The 15,613-nt window shown below is 35.6% G+C and overlaps 1 protein-coding gene across 3 annotated transcripts in view; it reads left to right on the top strand.

Moving 5' to 3' along the window:
• The first annotated feature begins 2,174 nt into the window (after window positions 1–2,174).
• The window catches only part of LOC110107162 (GBF-interacting protein 1-like), a 47,201-nt gene continuing 33,762 nt past the window's right edge, over window positions 2,175–15,613 (top strand). For all 3 annotated transcript variants that reach the window (XM_028698957.1, XM_020837340.2, XM_020837339.2), the window contains exons 1-2: window positions 2,175–2,510; window positions 6,871–6,914. In XM_028698957.1, coding sequence (XP_028554790.1) covers window positions 2,351–2,510; window positions 6,871–6,914 — 204 coding nt within the window. In that variant the 5' untranslated portion in view covers window positions 2,175–2,350. The remainder of the gene's footprint in view (window positions 2,511–6,870; window positions 6,915–15,613) is intronic.

Genomic DNA, 15,613 nt, shown 5'->3' with positions numbered 1-15,613 from the left:
CTCTCTCCTCCTCCTAGCCACCGGCCACCTTCCCTCTCATTCGGATCCCAAATTTTCAAATAACATCTCTTAATACTTTCCAAATTTAGTGCATCATAATTTTGGAAAGTTAAAAATTAAAATTCCAATTCAATTCAAATTTGTAATCTCTTTCTATTTTAAAGAATGAGTTATGTTAGAAAAGTTTTCTCATTCATGCCAATTTGAATTTGAATGGCGATTTGCTATAAATTCTGTTTCCTTAATTATGAAGCTATGATTGGCAACTCTATTAAATCATCAATCCCACTCCCCAATCATTACTAGCCCCCTCTTGCCTTTTTCATCCTTTCCTTAAGTGATTCTATCACTTAATTCTCCTCAATCAATTACTCCAAATTAATTTCAGATATGGAGATTTGTTATAAATCATATTTCCTTAATTAGGAAGCTATGATTGGCAACTCCATTAAATCACCAATCCAACTCCCCAATCATTGCTAGTCGTCCGCCCTCTTGCCTCTTTCATCCTTTCCTTAAGTGCTCCTTCTAATTAATTGCCCCCAAATTAATTTCAGATTTTGCTAATTATAGGAATTATTTCCAAAATTCCTAATTGTTGTCCATGCTATAATATATCCTCTAAATCTGAAATTAAATTTCATGCTTCCTCCCTCCCTTTGATGGCCGACCACAACACCACCCCTCCTAAAATATTCATAATAACTTGATCTTTCTCTTAAGGAAGGAAGACTTGAATCCTCGTCCCCTGGCCAGCTACCCCACCCCTTACCTCCATCCTAAAGCTTTAACTTATTATCGATTACAAGACTTGTTTGGTTCAAGGAGCAATCCCATCAACCCGACGGTCGGTTTGGGAAATGGTGGAACAAGCACCAAGAACACGAGAACGATAAACTCTCTCCCTAAGCCTATATCTTCGACTCTTCCTCAATCATGACATCGTTTAATTTTGAAGACTTATAAGAAGGCTTGTCGTCCGGAGGGACCATAGTCGACGAAGGCTAGAGGAACTATAATCCGCATACTACTGTTGCCGGAGGGACTATAGTCAACAGACGATAGTTTCGGATGAGACCATGGTCCGCAGGCGAAGGATGTCGGAGGGACTGCAGTTAACAGGTGACGTTGTCAGAGGGACTATAGTCAAATGGCGACGGAGGTCGAAGAAACCATAGTCGACGAGTGATGATGATCGGATAAAGGCTTTGCAACGGATGCCATATAGAGGTAAAACGATGATAGTCAGGCAGAGATCTAGTAGTGGCACTCTTGTGACCAGGGCTTGTCGAAGGTGGTATCGAGGTGGAGCTCCATAGTTTTTCAAGCCATAGAGCTCTCATGAGTCTCTTGCCCATGGTTTAAGCCTCCAAAAGTCTAAGCTGCAAAGGTCCCAACCCCCAAAAATCTCTCCCCATTTTATGTGAAAAGACGGAGCTTATTTATAGATTTTAAGAGTGATATGCTCCACGAATATAATGAAGATTTAGGATAATTTTGGAGTTCTCCATTAGATGACTCTTACTAATTTCTTCAATTATAGAACATTCATTCAACATTCAGTTGCCTTAACGATGTTTGAATTAACTGATATTGTTCTCGTTGGATTCATCTCATCGAGCTGATTGATTCGACTATAAACATGCTATATTTGGATATCATTTAATCATATAATTAATGCTTTAGAGCTTTCAAATTTGCTCAAAGCTTCTTATTTGAACCCATTTTAGCTCGAATTTGGCCGATTTTGATGTTGTTGTGTTCGTCTCACTTAAATGTTCAATTTGACTGCAAATTTGCTTAAATTGGAATTTGGTTGGTCCTAAATTTAATTTTTGAAATTTCCATTCAAATATGTATCAAGATTCCTGTCTGATCTAGACTATTTTCTAGGACCTATAAAATATAAAAAAATATAAATTATCTCAAATGTAGCCTAAATGATTTCTTGTTTAATTTTTTAAAGACATATGAGAGGTTGAAATATAAACTCACTTTCTCATCAGATATGTAAGCTTTAAATTTTAAAACCTTTTAATTCATATATTCATAAGAACTAATTTTATTTTATTTTTTCATTTATAAATCGTAGTTATCGCGTTAGCTTTACTTACTTTAACCTTAGCCCTGAAGTAATACCTTTCAAGGTTATAAGAAGGCTTTTTCCCAAAAAAAAAAAGAAGGTTATAAGAAGGCTTGTCGTCCACACCCGCACCCGCCCCTTCTCTTCCTCACTCTCATAAAAAAATTCAAAACCTCAAAATCTCTCATTTCGGGCTGTAATTCTTCGTGCACACGAGCACCCTACCCCCTCGCTAACCTTCGTGGTATCCTCGTTGGCTGCGCGAAGATGAGCGGCTTTTCTAGGGTTTCAATCCCTAATAACACGAAGAAGATGATCCAGAACATTAAGGAGATCGCGGCGAATCACAGCGATGAGGAGATATACACAATGCTTAAGGAATGCTCCATGGATCCCAACGAGACCGTTCATAAGCTCCTTTACCAAGGTCTTAAAATTCTTCTCTGTACTTTTCTTTTGCCACTTGTTTACTGTATGTGATATTTCCGTCTCTTTTCTACTTGTTGACCTGTCGGATGGGTAATCTTGATTCCGGGATTCGATGTAATGATGACTTGTGCGTTTTATTGGATGGGATGCCGTGATTATAAGATCAAATTCGTCTTTTTGTTGACGGATTTCGATATTTTTGTTCATCTTTTAGCGTTTGTTCCACTTTCCGTACTGTTTTACCGTGCCAAATGTAGATTTGGGGATTTTTCTTTTGGGAAATTTTGAGGCAAAGCCTGTATATTAATCAATACAAAATACAACTAAGAGGCCTTAAAATAAGACCCGAAAACATAAACCGAACAGAAGAAAAGAAAGAAAGCAGTAAAACCGATAATACAAAAGTTCCCCAGGAAAAAACGGCGAACGAGAAAATGTCGGTCAAAACCTAGACTCAGTATGAAGCCAACCGCAGAATCATCATAAGATCAGCTGAAACAGCCAAGAACCCGATCAAGCAAGAGAGCCAAAAGAGGAGAAATGTGCCCAGATTGCCGCAGGGCCACCCGTGAGCACAAGGGCCATATCTGAAGACACCCGAGCTCCTATCCTCCAGGCTATAGGGCTTAAGCAAAGGTTGCCACATATACCTTCCAGTGCAAAAAGCCATGCAGTTGGCATCAATCCTCATCGTCTGCAAAAACAACAGCTCCGACAAGAGACCCAAATTCAACAAGCAATAGCAGCTTTCCAGATTAAGCGGACCGGAAGCCTCAGTTTAGGATAGCAAATTGTCTCTTAATTTCGTCATAATCCTTTCTCCTTTTGACCCGAGAAATGAGAGCACGTATAATCTCATAAAGTAAGGAAGAGGGATTAGCCCCCATATTCCCAAACCTAAGATTGTTCCTTTGACTCCACAAGAAATAGATAGTGTAGTTAAGAGCCAATAAACAAAAATTTTTACCCCCCTTACCATGATCCAAAAGATCCAAGTGTTCAAAAGCTTGACATAGGTCGGCCTGAAGAGAAAGCTATTAAAGAAGGACAAAATAGATGTGATCACCATGAATGAGAAATCACATTCAAAAAACAAATGCCTATGGGATTCTGGAGCGTCTTGGCAAAAGGAACAAAGAGGAGAAATGGGAATAGATATTCTAATGAGAATATCAACACATTTTAACCTTCCGATGATAGCCATCCAAGAGTAGCAGGAGCATCTTAGTGCGTGTTTCTTATGCCAGATGAATTGAGACCAAGAAACCTCCGCCAAACTCCCAAAAAATTGAGAAATAAAAATTTTAAACTTAGGTTTGCAAGAACCATTCCACGAAATACCCCCAGGATCACCAATCAATACTCCCAAAATAGACTGCCAGATGTTTGTAGGAAGAGAGCTAGGAAGATTCCAAGTATCCTCCACAATGAAATCTTTAACTAGTGCCTGTGTAAAATGATGTGAATGCCCCAGATCATGGAGCGAATTACCATTGCACCACGGGTCCCAGATCATAGAGTAGGAACAGTTAGAAGAAACATTAAAGGTGATGTTATTCCTGATGTTCAAAGCCGTAAGACAAGTAAACATCCAAAATTTGGAGGCATTAGCATTAGGAGGTTTCCAGGGAGAGTGGAATTTGGACTTAAACCAAGCGCTCACAAGATTTTTGCAGCTATAAAGCCTCAAATGAAAGAGTAGGACACAACATGATAGATAGCCGATGGAGGGGATACCTAAACCCCCAAATCTGTGAGGCTTGGCCGAATCCTTCCAAGCAATGAGGTGAACCTTTCTTTTATTTATCCGACCATGAAAAGGAAATTTAGCACAGAGTTTGGAAATTAATTTACTACACGCTTTGGGTATAATAGATCCTCTTATCCAATAGAAAATAGTGTTGGCAATAGTGAATTTCAGGAATTGAACTCTACCTGTAAAAGACATAAAATTTACTTTACAACCATCAAGTAGAGTAAAGATTCTACTCAGTAGTGGTTGGAAGTAAAAGAAGTTAAGCTTTTTGGGGGAAATGGGGATCCCAAGGTAGGTGAGGAAGTTTTCAACTCTAGAGATCCCCAAAATTTCACAAATACTTGTGGCTTCAGGGGCAAGTTTGGAGAAGATGATAGAGCTTTCAGAAGGGTTAACTTGAAGCCTCGAGGCATTGCCAAACTCATATAGGGAATCTTGGAGAGCGGCATCATTAACAGTGGAGGCCTCATCAAAAACCAGAAGATCATCTGCATATAGCAAATGATTAATAGAAATCCCATTGGAGTAAATCCCAGTGAAAGGGTTGGTCGGATAGGATCTTTGGAGACAACAAGATAAACCGTCCATAACAATACAGAAGAGCAGAGGGGAGAGAGGACACCCCTGCCTTAGCCCCGAGGAAGCTTTAAAGAAACCTTCAAGAGTACCATTTATGGAAATAGAGAAGAAAACCCCAGTAATGCAACTTTTAATCCAATTCAAGAACTTTGAGGGAAAACCTTTTTGCGCCATTCCGAGTGATCAAAAAGTCATGAGAGACAATATTGAAAGCCTTCAAAATGTTCAATTTGGCACAGAACAATTTTTTTGAAGCATTAAATTCCCTAAGCAATTCTGAGGCAAGTAAAATATTATCAGTCGAGCACCTAAACTGAACAAAACCCCCTTAGCTTTCATGAATAATATGGGGGCAAAATGAGTTTGAGTCTATTGGCCAAAACCTTGGCCACAATCTTGTAGAGCACATTGCAGAGAGATATGTGTCTGTAATCCGATATATTTGAAGCATGAGGTCTTTTGGGGATCAGGATTAAAGCAGAGGCTTTAGCACCCTTAGGTAAATACCCTGTGTGATAGATATTGTTTACAATTTGGCATAACATTGGTTCGCTAATATGCTAAGTGCGTTTGTAAAAGGCATAATTAAATCCATCCAGGCCCGGGGCAGAATCATTATGGCCGTCAAAAACTGCAGATTTGATCTCATCGTAAGAGAAAGGGACTTCAAGAGAAGCCTTCATATGCTCGAGGACAGTGATACCCAAAGGGAAATTAAAGTCAGTTGCATGTGCCGGCATAGGGGGGTTAAACAAGGATTTAAAAAGCTTAATTAAGGCCTTAGCAATATCAGGTTGCCGCGATCTCCTTAATGTTCTATATCATCTTCTTTGTGTTATTAGGGATGGAAACCCTAGAAAAGCAGCTCATCTTCGCGCAGCCAACGAGAAGACCACGAAGGTCAGCGAGGGGGTAGGGTGCTGGTGCGCTCGAAGTATTACAGCCCGAAATGAGAGATTTTGAGGTTTTGAATTTTTTTATGAGAGTGAGAAAGAGAGAGAGGGAAGAGAAGGGGCGGGTGTGGACGACAATCCTTCTTATAACCCTTTTTTTTTCTTTGGGAAAAAGCCTTCTTATAACCTTGAAAGGTATTACTTCATGGCTAAGGTTAAAGTAAAGTTAAGGCGATAACTAGGATTTATAAATTACAAAATAAAATAAAATTTGTTCTTATGAATATATGAATTAAAAGGTTTTAAAATTTAAAACTTACATATTTACTTTATTCCCGCTATTATAATTTATTGCCTTTTTTAAAATGAAAGATGAATCCTGTTCTTTTTTGTTTGTGTGAGAGGCTCTTTTTTAGGATTCACTTATCATGCCTCTTTTTAATGTAATCATTAGAGGCAGTTAGCTTTGGTGTCCATTACCTTGGGAAGGATCTGTTTGTTTCACACATCGTGTTTACTGTGCAGTTGTGGTGTTTCTGGTTTCGGTGACTTAGGCAGAAATGTGCTAATTGGTTGAGCATATCTGTTAGCCCTTGGGTCCGTCCGCAAGTGTACTACCTAAATTATTTTTCCTCAATCAACTTTATTTACTTACCTAAAATTTTTTTTGTTGTTCCTTGAATATACTTGAATTCGAATACTAATATGTGAATAGCTGTGATTGGTTTATGATGCATAGTTCTCTTTGAGTTTGCTTTGTTCCACAGTACTGATATTTGTTTCATGATAATCTCCATATTTACTTTTTTTGTATTAATCTCTCACATTAACAAAAAAAATCTCTCACCTGATATGTCTAATTTCTTCGTATGGATTTGGTGTAATTATGATTCATTTATACCATTTGGATTCTTTCCTCTCACAACTGTTTGTGTCCTTGCGAATTGTTTCGTTCTAGAATGATAAATTGATTTATTTTCTTAAAATTCAAAGTTTATGTATACTCGAAAGCATTGTTAGTAGAGGTAATTACTTGGAATATTCCTGGAAGGATAGATTTGTTATATGAGTCTATTAACCTTATATTAATCTGAAGAGAGTAGATTATGAAAGTGATTTTGTTGTTGTAGATACCTTTCACGAGGTCAAGAGAAAGCGTGACAAGAGAAAAGAGGTAATTCTTGCGCATCACTTGCTTCCCTTCATTTGCTAACTAAGTTCTGTAAGCTTAATCGCAAATGTAAATGTTTGAAGAGTACTGATTTGCAAACTACAATTTGGTACGCTATTCTTTTTGTCCTGTCAATGCTTGCAGTATCGGTGTTGATTAGCTTTTTTTTTTCCTGATGTTCATAACCTTTCTTTGAAACGTAAATTTTTATCTCATTGTACTAATTGGAAAGGTTATATCATTCTTCATTTATTTTCTTAATTTGTTTCTTCTGGTAAAGTTTATTTTCTTGTCATACTGAAGGAATCCTTTAGTTACTTTTGTTTTGAAATGACTAAAAGCACTTTGAAAATTTCTTACGCATCAGTGTTCTGCTACTTTCAAAACATGATGGTTAGTTTTTTGAGCAACTATGACCAACTCTCAAAAGATAGTTTATGTTTGCTTCAGTGCATTTGACGTGTTTTCTTTTGCTTTCCAAGGGTGACTAACTTTATTCTTGTTAAAAGATATGAACTTATCAGAATGCTGCATAATGAAAAGCAAAGCAAAACATAAAGGCCATAAGGATGGTTTTGTTTATGGAAAAATGATTGAACTAATCTTTAGTACTTCACTATGACAAAAAAATTTCATTGCTTTTATATTGTTTTACCGACATGATTCATTTATAGCTCAACTGAGCATGTTGCTTTCTAGACAATCAAATGCTTTTTAAACTGTAAGCTTATAGCAAAGTTCTTGATTCTTATCAAAGAAATAATAGCTTTTGTTCGACATAGGAAGGTTCCTATGCATGGCAATATAAAGTGCTTAGGAAATTTTTAATTTGTTTATCCTGAAGAAATAACATGAGGATTAAGCTAAATAGAAGAGCATGAATTCTTAAATCTACTCAATAGAAAGTCTATTTGAGTTCATTAAATAATTTATATGACATCATGAAAATTAAATAACCATTATACTTGCGCTTTGCCTCGCGTGTTAGATGCATGACAATCCACAAGATAATATGAAAAGTAATTGGCACCAAGTATCCTTTTGTAGAAAATGCATTACTAATACCACATTAACAAAATTGCAAATACAACATTAACAAAATTACAATGGCAAAAAGCTTTGATTTTTAGTATCAAAGCAAGCTTGAATGAACCAATTTCATTCTCAAACGTAATTTCATGAAATCTTAACTAAAGAAAGACAAGATTGGGGATTTCCTAATTTTGTATTGTGTTAATAAAACAAAAAGAATATATTGAGAGCAGTGTGACTGAAGAGAGAAGGTGATGATGAACTATGATGACAACAAAGACAATCTACATAAATGAACAAGATGGTCAATGAAGAAGGCAATGCTGAAGAAGAATAAAAAGATTGGAGTTGGCGTTAGTGATAGTGATGATGCCCATGGAGATGAACAAATTTCACCATTGCTTGACCCCACCATTGTTGTCATGATGCTATGACATGGTTCTTGTCTGTTGCGAAAATGAAATAGGGGTTAGGGTAAGGAGTGAGGAGATAAGTTGATGTTAGCTTATTAGGGATTAAGGATTGATGAAGCTTATAATCATAAAATTGTCATCTTATATTGTATATTCCAAGCAGGGGATAACCTTGAGCCATTTGGTCATTTGGTTAATTTTGTGTCAATTCTTTAGTTCTTCCAATATTCTTCCATACTATTAATATCCAGTTCATCCTGCAGCCATATGATAAATGACCATGTTTAATTTCTCAAATCATCATTCGTTTGCCATGACTCTCATTTATGGTGGCACTTCAATTGTGGTAGTCATTAATCTTTAATAATTGTCCTTGACCTCTTTAGATTGCTAGATTTTTGGTGGTTACAGTTTACATCCTCTATTATAAGAACTATTTTACTTTTGTTGCCTTGCTTAGATTCTTTTACTTTTTAATTGCTCGTATATCCAATTTTCTTGCTGTCAACTCCACTGGGATTAGTAGTGACATTTCCTGAATATGTATGTATCAGTTGTTGCACCTCTCTCTGCTCCAGTAAATTTGTTGTGATATATGTTTTAAGGGATAAAAAAAAGTTTGTGGAAAAAAAGTTTCTATCTATTAAGCATGGATCATTAGAAAGGAAAATAAATCAGCTCATATCCACTAATAGTTGCGTGCCAATAGTATGAAGAATCTACATAGAAATATTTTGGGGTGTCAGATTTTCTTAGTTCTTGGAATCTTAGTTATTAAATATGATAGTTTATTGGCATTAGAAGGTTGAATTGATAACCAATTGTAACTTAAGTTGATTCCCACTCTGGCCAAATCAACCCATTGCCCATTGGCCCTTAAAACCATCACACTAATTGGTTGAATAGCCGATTTCATTTTCTTATCATTGAGTTTTTTTATGCATTTGCAAGCTCTCAATTTTCCAATTTTCAATTATTATTATTATTTTAACTTTACCTTAATCTTTAGAATTAAAGAAATTTTTTTCTTGCATTACAATTTTACTTGTCAATATCCAAATTATGTTTGTTTAAAGAATATTATCTTTTAATCAATTTAGCAATTCTTAACTTTGTCACAACATTTAGGATAATAGTTTTACCTTAGCTTTTACTAAATTGCCACAAGCTTTTTTCCCTTAACACATTAAGCAATAGTTTCTTCACAGCTATTACAATTCAAACGCAACCGAATTTAACAACTTATTTTTGTTTTGATACTGTAAACCCCAGCTAATATCCCTAGTAAAATGAGGACTACCTTAATTCTAGTTTTTCATCTTTATCTTTGACTTGTTCTTCTTTTAAGCATTCCCTTTGAGCTCTCATTTTGGAAGCTAGATTTTTGTTTTCATGTGAGATGACTAGGGAACTTTTGCCTTCCATCTCTTCTTGTTCTCAGGATGCTTACATATGGATACACGTGCCTTCGTAATATGGTTGCTTTGAGGACTAAATATCTTACTTAATTTTATTAAATTTTGAAGCTGGAAAGTTCAGAGGAGCGGGTAGTGTGTGTATATATATATATGTGCATTTTGTTGTAAATTAGAATTTGTTTGATGTAAAACAAACATGCGAAGAGTTGCTTTGGGATTGTAACAATAAAGATTGAATTTGGGCATTGCTAATTAGTAACTCATGCTTCAATCAAGTTAAATTCTTAGAACTTTTCGTTGGAAGATTAGATAATGGTAAGCCGTTACAAGAGGTTAGCAAGACAATTGCAATAACAACAAAAATTAAATAGTAGTACTAATAACAAGTAATCAAGAATCCACAGCGGTAACATCAAGACATAGTCACTTAGAGATCCTACTCACTCAATTACTCTTAGGCTTTAGCGGATGAAGACAAAGCATGCGGTGAGAGAAACTGCCACTAGGAAGATGGTACTGAAGGTCTTTGTTGATGGAGTGGTAGCCATAGACGGAGAAGGGGTAGATCTCCCAATGAGAAGCCAAGGCGTCTTAGGTTTTTGGAGATCGATCGTCTCCGCTAAGCAGTAGAGGATGCACTTGACGTATCTTTCCACCGTTTCGTCGTATTCCCAATCAGGCTCGTAGAAGGGGGAGAGGAGGATGTCGATTTACCCTCGGTCGTTGTAAGCGAAGCCGTAATCGACCTCAGGATCGGCCATGCACCATAAGCATGAGAAGGAGAGAACACAAGGAGGAAGACAAAAGGAGAGAAAAGGGTGGTGTAGAGGGAGGCCGGTGGCTTGAATAGGAGGGAGAGGGGTGGGGACGGCTTGGAGAGGTGGGTAGGAGGCTAGGTTTTGAAGGAGCTTAGGTTAGGTTAGGGTGGAGGTGTGGTTTAATCTAAATCTAAAATTAATCTCAGATTTTAATTAAGTTTGGAGGGAAATAATTTGAAATTTGATTTCAAATTAATTGTAATTAAGACATTGATTGAGGATTAATGGGGGGGGGAGCCATAGATGGGGCCGGCGGCATGGAGAGAGAGGGGGAAGGGGATTATGGGGGAGTTAGGCTCTTTCCAAACAAGATATGACAACTAGGCGGGAAATAATGAATCCTTCAAAATTAAATTTCGAATGGATTCAAATTTGAAAACTTTCCTTATTTAGATTTCGCAAATAAGGAAAGTTTTGAATTTCAAAATTCACTAATTTCTTCCTTTAATGCTAGATCTAAAATTAGGGAGTCATTATGATGATTGAAATCATCATAATGGCTAGTTTTGAAGGAGCTCTTAGTTAGGTTAGTGGAGGTGTGTTTAATCTAAATCTAAATATTATCTCAGATTTTGATTAAATTTTAGAGGAAATTAAATTTGAAATTTGATTTCAAATATATGTAATTAAGACATTGATTGAGGATTATTGGGGGGGGGAGCCATAGATGGGGCTGGCGCATGGAGAGAGAGGGAAGGGGATTTGGGGAGTTAGGCTCTTTCAAACAAGATATGAAAACTAGGCGGGGAAAATAATGAATCCTCCAAAATTAAATTCGAATGGATTCAAATTTGAAAACTTTCCTTCTTTTAGATATTCGCAAATAAGGACAGTTTGAATTTCAAAGTTCAATAATTTTCTTCTTTTAAATCTAGATCTAATTAGGGAGTCAATTATGATGAATTGAAATCATCATATGCTTGATTAAGGGTATCGTGGCGGGCGGTCAGTGCGGGGGGAGGGGGATTTGCCGTCGGGTTGAGGTGGGCTTGGATGGTGGTTGGACTTGGGGTGGTGGAGCTAGAGGATGAAGTGGGTGGGAGAGATTAAGCAAACGGTGGAGGTGGACTTGGAAGGGGACGGTGGGTGGAGAAGGGAAGGAGGATGGGGGAAACACAAATAAAAATATAAAAGAAGAAATTACCACAAGCCGTGGACTCTTCTAACGACTAGTGGGCCTTGCACTTGCTCACCTCGAGCTCTCTCCCTTCTCTCTAGTGATCACACAAGAAGAAGAAGAAACACAAGAAATTTTTATTAAACATTCATCATCCCATTACAACACATAGGGCCACTATATATAGGCCTCTAACATGAAAAAAAAAAGTACAAACTTGCCCTCTGGGCTACAATGACAAGACACTCCCCATAGGGGTAAAATCGGAAAACAACAAAACTAAATAAAACATCATGCATACGACAATACTAGATAAAACATAAAGCTTCAAAAGTAAAGATGCTGAATCGTAGCCGTCGATCTACGATTCTATTGCCGGTACACGTGTCTGAATCTCTGAGCAATGTCCTCATCATTGTCCTATTATATTTTTTGTACATTAAAGTTTCACAATGAAAATCTAGGTTAGATGATTTGGGTTGGTACTATTCTCATGTGGTAATCATAATGTATGTATGATATGTGCATGCATTTATTTGTGAATGAGATTATGGTCCAGTCAAGCACAAATTCAATTTTCTCCTTCCTTTTGGATTCTAGTTATAAAGAACCTAAATTAAATGCTTGTCTATTGATTTTAATTTACACTATATGTATGTACGAGAGTATTGCCTTGCCCATTTGTGTGGCTAAAAAACCCCTTACTAAATTTTGACCATGAAGAGTACAAAAATGAAAGTGAAGTCTGGTTATCTAGATTTACACCATGTCGTTGGTTATAGTAAACTTGATTGAAAATTGGGATTAGCTCTTTGGATTTTGCTTATGAAAGTTCCACAATGAATTAAATGACTATCTTGTTTTTAACTTTAAAAACCATGGACCAAAAATTTATAAATTTTTGTAATCGCATTCATAGATCATAAGATTAGAAAAAAAGGCTTATAAGTCATGCTATAAGAAGTTTTTGATTAAGTATTTTTAGAAGATCAAAGCTAGGAACTACTGTAAATGAAGCGTTTTGGACACTTGCTCTCTTTTTACACACACAAAAATATTGCTCCCCCCAATAAAACTCTTAATCATAAATCCCCCTAAAACACAACACTAGAAATGTTATGGCAAAGACTGTTTATGATTTGGACTTATAATGACTTCTGAAATAATTATTGATTTCTCTAGGTCAAAAATTTCTTTAAAAATTAAGGGCTTTCACAGTACGTGCATTCTTCGAGTGCTACACAAGTGTGATTGATTACTTTAATGAAGAAAGGAGAGAGAAGGGGGGGGGGTTTGCAGTCTCTTTATATTGAAATAAAGCTTGGTTCTCTTTGGGATGTTTTTTATCAATATGGTTGTCTTTAATTAACTTATTTATTTGTTTTTCTCATGTGATTGACATCTTGTTAAGTGCAATAGGTTCATTATTTTCTTTTTGAAGCTCATACTTCATTAGTTACTAAATTTATTAAGGGTATTGGGTTGGAGGAATTTAGAATATAGAGGAGTTTTAAATATAATGTAAAACAAATATGTGCATTTTAGAAATACGCAAGGTGTTTTGTTGGATACAAATTAAATGCAATGAATTTTGTTGTTTATTTGATATGATGCATTTCAAACAAATTCATTTTAGAAATACAGCGGGCGTTGATAGGAGATAGTAGCAAGAGGTGGTTGTTAACGAGTGGTGACTGTGATAGGTGGCCAGTGAGGGCTACGGTGGGTGGTGTGTGGCTGATGGTATTAGGTGGAAAACTACTGGTGATGAATACGACCAATGAATGGCATAAGCTATGGCTGATTACTAGGCAACGACAATAGGTGGACAGTGGTGGCTACAGTGGGTGGCGGGTGGCCAATAACATTAGGTTGCAAACTATTGGTGATGACTACAACCGACGAGAGGCGTAAACCATGGTCAACGACCAGGTGCTGTTGATTGGTAAGTGGTTTTGAGGGGGAAAGGTGACGTGGTGTATTAAAAAATTGCACGAAGTTAGCAATTTTGAAACACACTAATAATAAACTAAATGGTGAATCCAAATAGATCAATAAATTACTTTGGATTTGTTTTTTATCCGAAAAACACTTAAATTTTTTAAGTCCTTGCATTCCTTTTACTCTACACTCAAAATATTTCAATCTAAACAACCCCTAATTGTAGTTGATTTCTTGTAAAATTTTAGATTTGGGTAATTGCTATATTTTCTTGTGGAAAGAATAAACCATGTTTGTTTTCTATATATCAAAATTGACAAATTTTGTTAAAATTATAAATTAGTAGCCTGCGTGTTACGATTTTATTTTATTTTTCATCTTGGATTATCTTGGATTGCATCGGAAATCCTATAGTCTAATCTTTCTTAATTCAATCCTTCCTATGAATGGGATTTAGTGATTATCCTTGGGATGATTTATGTGTGTGATCCAAATTTATCAGGATAGGTTGGTGTCCGATCCTTTCTCAGTGAATGAAGATCAAGGGGGGTATATTTGGGCTGATTTGTGTTTGTGTGTTTGAGAATCTGAATAGGCTGGTGTTCAAATCAAGGGAAGTACCCTTTGGTTGATTTGTATGTGATCAAAAATCTAAGGATAGGTGGGATATGTGCTTGTTTTGCTTGTATGAAGTCTTGTTCTTTCTTATGGATGATTTCTATCTTTAAACTTGTCTTTTTTATTTGCTTAGTTAGTGGTTTTACTCATGTGCTTGAAATCTTACAAATGGAGATATGTGCTTGTTTTCTTTTTGAAGCATGAACTTTATTAATTGCTGAAGTTATTCATTGTAGTTGAATTCATGTTGAATTTTAGATTTGGGCAATACTTAAATTTTCTTGTGGGAAGAATAGTGGCTTTAATATGGCTAATCAATATTTATTTTTGTCGTCAACTATAACATTCGAAAAATATTAACATATTTTCCTAATAATAATTCTATAAGTTACTATGTGGCTGTTTATAATGGAGTCTTATCCTTATATGAGATTAAACCGTCATTGTTTGATCACTTTCCTTTTTTAATCTTATTATTAGATAATATGCCGCATCATGTTGAATATGCATAGCAACTTGTCAAGCAGGCATATGCAACTGTACTCTTTATTAGAGATGATTCATAATGATTATAAAATGACGTAACTACCGTGTGTCTTGTTTAGCTATAATCCATAGCAAAGCATCTTTAATATATTATATTGAAGAATAGAGATACAGATGCTGATACAATTTCTAAAATTAAATGCAAAATGCTTAAAATCGAGAAGTGGTATTTAAGTATCATGTGAAATGAGGAGATCATAGAGTGATAATGTTAAAAATTATAAAATTGCAATCAGGCCAATTTTATTGTATGGATATGAGGCAATAAAAAAAGGCCATTGATGGTTGAGTGTGACAAAAATGGAGATTTTAAGATGAAGTTGTGGCAAAATTAGGAATGATAAATTGATAAATGATAGTATTATAGGAGTAGTTGGAGTGACATCTATTGAAGACATTATATTTGAAAATAAATTTTTGTGATTGGAACATCTACAGTTCAACTGAAAAACATATCCATTAGATTTGTGATTAAAATTAGTTGTGAAGGCTTGTGAAGGAATGTGGTTTGGCTTGTTTTAAAGAAATTGTTCAAATTAGTTTGCAAAGAATAGGTTTAAACCCAAGCAATGCAAATAGGAATGAATGGATAGGTTTTTTGGGATTGCAATACAATTGATCGCAACATATGTAATTTCTTTTTGAATTTATAAAAATGAGATAATATTGCAAGGAATATAAACAAATTGATATATTTATAGAATATATTAAATAATATTATCATGAAAATATGTTAAAGAATAAAGAAAAAAACGTAGTACAATCTCATGAAATTCTTAAAAAAAATTGAAAAAAAATG

Source organism: Dendrobium catenatum, unplaced genomic scaffold (genome assembly GCF_001605985.2).
Source record: "Dendrobium catenatum unplaced genomic scaffold, ASM160598v2 fragScaff_scaffold_1189, whole genome shotgun sequence".
Classification (NCBI taxonomy): Eukaryota; Viridiplantae; Streptophyta; class Magnoliopsida; order Asparagales; family Orchidaceae; genus Dendrobium; species Dendrobium catenatum.
Note: the sequence above shows the minus strand (reverse complement) of the source record. Positions and strands in the feature narration are given on the sequence as shown.